The following is a 7,147-nucleotide window of genomic DNA, read 5'->3' as shown; positions in this document are numbered from 1 at the left end:
TTATTCTGCTCATTATCATGAAGACACCTGTAATATTTTCTGCAGTAAGTACCAATTCGGTTAATGTAAATGAAAGAACATAATTAATCTTAATTAACTCTCTTAATTTTTTGGAGAATATGTGCAATAAATACATTATATTTATAAATGTATCATATTTATAAATTCACCTTTTTGGGTGGAACTAATTTCCACTGAGACTATTTGCTTTGTTTTTCTTTATTTTGGTAAATTTTTGATATACAAAAAGTAAAAAAAATGTCCGAAATGCTTTTTGTTGAAAATTAAGAAAAAAAATCTTTTTGACATCGATATGCAGAAAATTTCGCGTTGAAAAAGATCATAATATTGATATTTAAAACAGAGTAAATATATAACAAAACGGTGGCCAAAACTAAAAATAATGAAATTTTAGCTCATTATTTAGTGAAAAATGAGCTAAAATTTCACTATTTTTAGTTTTGACCACCGTTTGGTTATATATCTAAAGATCTTGACTACTTAACGCAAAAAACATAGTATTAAATTCATTTCTAAATAACATAAATTTGTCCCTAACAGAGATCTTTATATCTACTAGTCTCCCAGATCCAGTCATTGGAAGACAATATTTTATTTCAGAATAAAAAAAAAATAATATTTTGTGAATTTATTTTTCATACTGAAAAACTGAATCTTAGGAAATCCTAGAAACTATTAGGCATACATTATGTATATTAATTAGTACTCAAATTCAAGCCTAATAAATTCAATTATAAGGATTAAATTCGAAGGAGTTGGTAGCAGTTTATTAATATTATAATGTTTACCAAAAGAAATTTAAAAAATGTTGACTTTTCGTGATTTTGAATTTTTTTTTAAATACTTTACCTTATTTACATTAAAAAAGTTGAAAATTTTTTTTGTACCTTAATCTATCAAAGTCGCTACTTTAAAGGCATTAAACAATGAATAAAAATAATTGACATTTCAGTTTTAGGGCATTTTTTTTAAATCAATCCTATAATGAGGCAAACAAATGTTTTTAGTACCTGAAGAGTTTTCTGAACTTTTAAATTAAAAAAAAAAGTATTACAACGAACTAAACTACTTAAAACCCCATATTTGTGGTAATAAATGCACCAAAAATCATATATCTACTTTATCATTTTAATTTAAATATTATTCCTCAGATAGCGGCACTACTATTCTTGGCTCAAGAAAACGAGTCCAAAGCATTGGATGGCCTCGTAGGTAAGCCAATATGTTAAATTGAAGGAAGCTGTAAAAATTAAATCATATTTGAATTAACTATTGATTTTTCGCTGCGAATAATTATATTTAAAAGTGAACGTAGGAATATGAATTTAAATTTAATTTAATCTACCTAATCATGAATTAAAATAACTAACATGACAATTTTTCTTACAAGTCAGGAGTGATATATACGATAAGAAACCAGCATTCTTCAGAATGGCTACAACCACTTGTGATCACGACAAAATGAAACACTTGGTCGAGGTAACTCTTGAACCAAGGTTTCCGTATAAAATGAAACTTTACTGCTTCTGAAGGGATCCCAGGTTCTGCCTTTTTTACGACTACCATGGAAACATATGTGGAGTTCAAATTTCTGTAAGAATTTTTTTTCTTTTAAATAACCATTAAAAGATTTGTTCTAACTGTTTAGGCCGGCGAAAATATTTCAGAATAGTTGAAAAGTAGATATAACATAAGTGGTATAATAAAACATAAATAATAAGAAATAATTAAAGAATAAATAATAAGGAATTACAAGATGTGGTCAAATATGTTTATACCCCAAACTAAAAAGTTTGCAATTATAACATCAGTGAAGTTGTGGTTGAATATAATTCTATATACATATGCAGGGTATTTTAGGGTTAAGTACTCAAACTGAAAAAATGAATTAAGGATCCCAGAGTAAGTGAAAAAATCCTTGGAAGGTGTGTCCGTTATCGCTTTATTTTGGAGATATCCACGTCTAAAGATTTTCCTTAATCTTTATTAAGCAGACTCTTCATCCATGGAACCATTCTCCTCATGGTTATGATATAGTACAACGCAATTTTCAAAAGATGTATAACATTTAGGATCTATGCTTGGTTTGTGTGAATTAAAAAAAAAAAATTATCCAATTTCTAAAACCCGCTGATGCAGATTTTTGTGGTTTCGTCAATTCGACATTGATGTTGAATCATAAAAATTCACAATAACGGTCCCAATGTTGAGATATGAAATTTGTGAATTGCCGATCAATTTATATTAAGTTTCAATCAAACTTCAATAGACGGAAAAATAAGGTTTTTGGTCGGAACATTAAAGAATGGTAGTAGTCAGAGGTCACATCAATATTTACAGTTATTAAAAGTTTATACACGACTATCTGATTAAAAATATGTTTTTTTCTGATTTTTTTTCAATAAAGACTGACACTGATTAGATTTTTTGATCCGACTGTTATCAAAACTTTTATTTTAGATCTGAAAATCTGTTCTGAGTAATGTAATATGAACCTAAATTTCATTACAAAATTAATTTTTGATTATGACACTATTGCCGTATGTGTAGATTCTAAAAGCAGATGTGCGAAATGTCAACCCACGCACATACAATTATGAAGCAGTAAAGGAATTCGTTCATACTAGCTTCTTTGGAATACCAGCGTATTCAGCTAGTGTATACTTAACTCCCCCAGGTTGGATAATTTAAAATAACATCAATACTTTTTGCAATTGACTTTCACTAATACTGAAAAGACCGCTTTGATATTAGATCAACTTACCGAAGCCGGTCGTCTAAATATCTCTGAAGTAGCTGAAGGCCTTTGGACTTCCATAGGAGGAGAAATTATAGAGATTCCCAGGTGCCAGCCGAACGGACCAAGAGTAGGAACCTTCAAAATGCAAGGCTGCTATCCAAGAAAAGGTATATTAACTTATAATGTAAGAAAAAGACTCTCCTACGTTTAATATCAAATCAAATATTTACTAATATTATCACGCTATTATAATATTTATGATCTATATAGTAATAAGTAATTAATTTAACTTTTTTGATAAGCAATAAAACTTAATTTTCAAACGTCTTTCGCTGTTTTCTTAAGTTCAGTACTTAATAATACAGTAAAGATCGCAATCAACATTTTCAAAACCTATAAATATTTTAATAGACATTAAATTTGACTAAACTACATTCGTGGAGGAAAACAACAACTTCAAGGTAATACATTGGAAGATTATTATATGATCGTGTGTAATTAATGGTAGAAAGATGGTCAGAATGGGCGGTCATAAAAATTTCTGTTAAGTGTTTTAGATACTTCTGTTTACTAATATTGATTTCGTTATTTGTCATATAAAATTATTCAGACAAATTTTTACCAAACAGCATTCTTGAAAATTAAAAAATATCTTCTCTTATGGTATCTACCATTAGTAACCATTTTTCCTGAGGTCTGAACACAACACAGATTTATCCAATAGTTGATTGGTATTTAGAAATTTAATTTTTTTTTTTTTTTTGCAAGACCTTCTATTTGAAATTAAACATTAATAATGCCAGAAAGAATGAAAGTGGCGTTTTTATTCTGAAACTGAGATTCATTTAAAAACATTTGATGAGGTTAGAATTTTGTGTTGTCAATAACATGAGTTAATTTGTGAAATAAAATAGTGCTGAGGTACACCATGTTCTAAATTGAGATTAAAAACTTATTACAATATTTGCAAGCGACCACTGCGCAAGTGTCTACATTGTTGCCTGTTGTCACCGCATTGGTGAGAGTGTTGTGTGCAAGGTCTGAAAGATTTGTTTGATATTTTAGGGAGTCTAGGAATTCAATTTTTCGCCTCCTAATATAATTCCGGGACCGTTATATTATTTAATAGGTTGTGTAATGCCGGCTGTATCACGTACTTCCAAACTGTAGTCCGGACGATCTTCCACTAGACGTAATTCTAGTAGTTCTATAGATGGCATTGTGTGCCGTCTGTGATGTGCATGAACAAGAGGGCGTCATAGAGGAGCGTTGTCAAGAGGATACTTTAATACATTTGTCATTTTAGTCGGAGGGAAAGGACTGATAATGTCAAGAGATGGTGTAGGCGGTAGGAACAGTCTTGGTTGTCTGATAAAGATGCGTACACAAATTTATACCCAAACATACAATGGCATTGGATGGAAATATTGTGGACTTCGCCACGTGGAGCGTTTTTGGGAGTCTGGCTTTTTTCTTGCTAGGTGAGTTAATACAATGATGACCGTTTTCGCAGTGTTTACGGAGATGTTAACTATCTTTTTGCATACTTCTTTGGCCAGCCATAGTGCCCACATGAGTGGAGTACACGCTGCTGCTGTCGATAGAGATGTCCCAAAGGCAATTCAGGATTCTGTTTACGTAAACCTTATCGAGGTGCGACTATAATGGGTCTGTAATGATCATCCTCGTTTCCAGACTTCCTCGATTTAAGAAGTGGAAGCAAGATGGCGTGTTTCTATATTGCTGGGAAATATCTCAGCCTCAACCACGAGTTATACAAGTTTGCAAGGTAAACATCTTCTTTGCGTGTTAGTTACCTCTGGATTGCCGTTTGGACACCCCTATGGCCAGAAGATCGATAGCCGTTATCTCTTTCCCAGATAGCCGTAAGTTGATTTGGACTAACATGTAGGAGGTATCACGAGCCAAGCGAACTTGTGCAGAGGAAACTCACTACACTCCTCTGCGCACATCTATACCGCATCGATAATGCCCTGTCAGAAGCTCAGTCTGTTCAGCGGGCGTCAAAAGGCGATCTCCGTCGTGTAGACTAACATTCGAGTACTTCTTTGTGGCAGATTTAGTGAGCTTCCAGAGCTTCCCGTAGTCCATGAGTTGCCCAGAGCCGTTTGTACGATGATGCAGTCTTCTATAGTCGCATTTTTTTATTTCCTATGGGAATATATATCTGATGTATTTCTTAATAACATTAGTCACGAAAAAAGAAAAGTGGTAGAAAAGGTCATCGAAACGGCAATACCTTGATCATACAATGAAAATGATTCCTTGATTAAACAGATTAAATATAATTTAAATGTAAATTTTCTGATAAGTAATTATTCATAGGCACAGTATTTGTGAACAAGTTCGATCGCTATGATTCATGCAGAGAGGCCTATATGCTCTACGTGTTATACGAAAAACATTCTCAGGTTGGTTTCGGCCTCTTTGGAGTCGGCTATGGTACTCCGGGACCACTCAGAGATTGGTATACTCACGCAACTGGAAAACCACTGAAGGTACATTATTTTGATCACAACAGAATTTTGTTTGAGATTTCTTAAGAAGAAATGTAGTAAGTTTATTCGAAAACTCACTAACGTATCGGAAACTTTTGTTACAGGAGTTGCTTCCAGCACCACCACCTTGCTTGGAAGATTTGAAACGATTCAACTTCACTTCAATCCATGTGTTTCTAGTTGACAATCCGAAAAGAATTACTTGTCCTAAATGCAGTGCATGGGCCTGAATCGCAACTTTGCTAATTAAATCTACATAATAATTAATTAATAATAAATGTTTCATCACATTTATCAATGTAAATAAAAATCAACGACTTAGATTATTCAAGAACCTTTATCTCGTTTCAACCTTATTTATATAATACATTTCCACTTATAAATGCATCAATCTGCACACAATACTTGTGAAACATTGCAATACTGTGTGAGAGAATATACTGACATGTGTAATTGAATTACATTAAAAAATAAAATAACTAAATTACATTAAATTTGCATTTTTTTCTTTTTGTTTCATTATTAACATTGTATAATAATAAATGTTTACAATGTCACCGGGCCTATTGTACGCCATCCTTTCCCCTGTTCAAAACAAGCCTTTTCAAATTTGGACATCATATTCGGATAAATCGTTTCGCAAAATATTGGACCTATAATACGATCTCGTCCAAAGGTGAGGAATCTTATCCTGGCCAGAGCATTACAAAGGATGCCTGTGGCTATGCTTCCATACTGAACATCTTATCAAGCTATTTCTTGGACCTACCCGTTTCTTTTCTCTGAGCCATCAGTCGCTTAGCTCTGTTGCTCTTCTGCCAAGAAATAATCAAGAATATCCACCCGTGTGTATCCGGTTCTTCTTACATTCATCGATATGTATGGGTGTGTTTATCCATCAAAAAGACAATTAAGGGCATACGGTCAAGATATACAATGAACAGCAGAAAAAAATAGAAAATGCTCGAGCAACTCGCAAAAGCAATATGTTTATAAATGATTTTTGGTTTGTTTTTTTTTTACGGCGGTAAGACATCTTCAACGAGGCCCTTACCAATCCGTGTGTGGGATTTGAACCCACTAAACCCAGCTCCAATACAAACTTTTACATCCTTTACGGGATCATCGTTTAAACATTATATCATGAATGAAGAGTGATTATATTCAGTCATATCTTTTTAGGCTATTTCCAGGTTCTCCTTTCCTTACTCTCCTTCCATACTTTCTAGCTAAACGTTGGTCTGTCATCCAGAACTACTGAGAGATTAGTATCGATTGGTATCGAAGGTATCGGCGGTCAATGCTAATCCGCTAACCTAATAAAATTGTATTTTTCCAGAAAGCATTGGTACTAGAATAATACATGCCCCACGTTCTCTTCTACTCCTGGTTACACCGAATATTCTAAAATACATTTTTAATATTCAATTCTTGAGTTATTATTCAGTACATATAAGTTAAGTATCGGCGAAAGCCAAATGTCAAAAAAAAAAGAGAAGAAGGAATAAGATGTAACACGTGTGAACTGCTGTAACATACTAACTTTATTGGGTTCGGTACATCTCTTTATATACATGCGATCAGCTGATCTCCTCAGTCAGCTGTTTATTCGATGTCAGCTGACTGAGGCTGCAACTCCCCCCCACCAGTTTACGAACAATCCTCGTAAACTTCAACTATACAATAATTTAATATAAAATACAACAAAAATAACTATTTACAATAACTTATATACAATAAGGAAAGCAAAAGATAGACACTCCTCATAATCGCTTATTACAAACTAAAAGTAAAGCATAAGAAAAATAAATTCTTGAATTTATACAATTAAAAAAAATGCAACGTAATTTATTCAGTAAATCGCCAT

The 7,147-nt window shown here is 32.7% G+C and overlaps 1 protein-coding gene across 1 annotated transcript; it reads left to right on the top strand.

Annotated features, from left to right (window-relative positions):
• Positions 1-2,798: 2,798 nt before the first annotated feature.
• Positions 2,799-5,524, top strand: LOC106681189 (uncharacterized). Its single transcript, XM_014421382.2, has 3 exons — positions 2,799-2,928; positions 5,108-5,280; positions 5,385-5,524. Exons 1-3 carry the CDS (start codon positions 2,904-2,906, stop codon positions 5,508-5,510), a joined length of 324 nt encoding a protein of 107 aa, XP_014276868.1. The 5' UTR covers positions 2,799-2,903; the 3' UTR covers positions 5,511-5,524.
• Positions 5,525-7,147: the final 1,623 nt, after the last annotated feature.

The sequence above is a fragment of the Halyomorpha halys genome, unplaced genomic scaffold (genome assembly GCF_000696795.3).
Source record: "Halyomorpha halys isolate HHAL.00 unplaced genomic scaffold, Hhal_1.1 Scaffold316.1, whole genome shotgun sequence".
Taxonomy (NCBI): Eukaryota; Metazoa; Arthropoda; class Insecta; order Hemiptera; family Pentatomidae; genus Halyomorpha; species Halyomorpha halys.
This window is presented reverse-complemented; position numbering and strand designations above follow the sequence as displayed.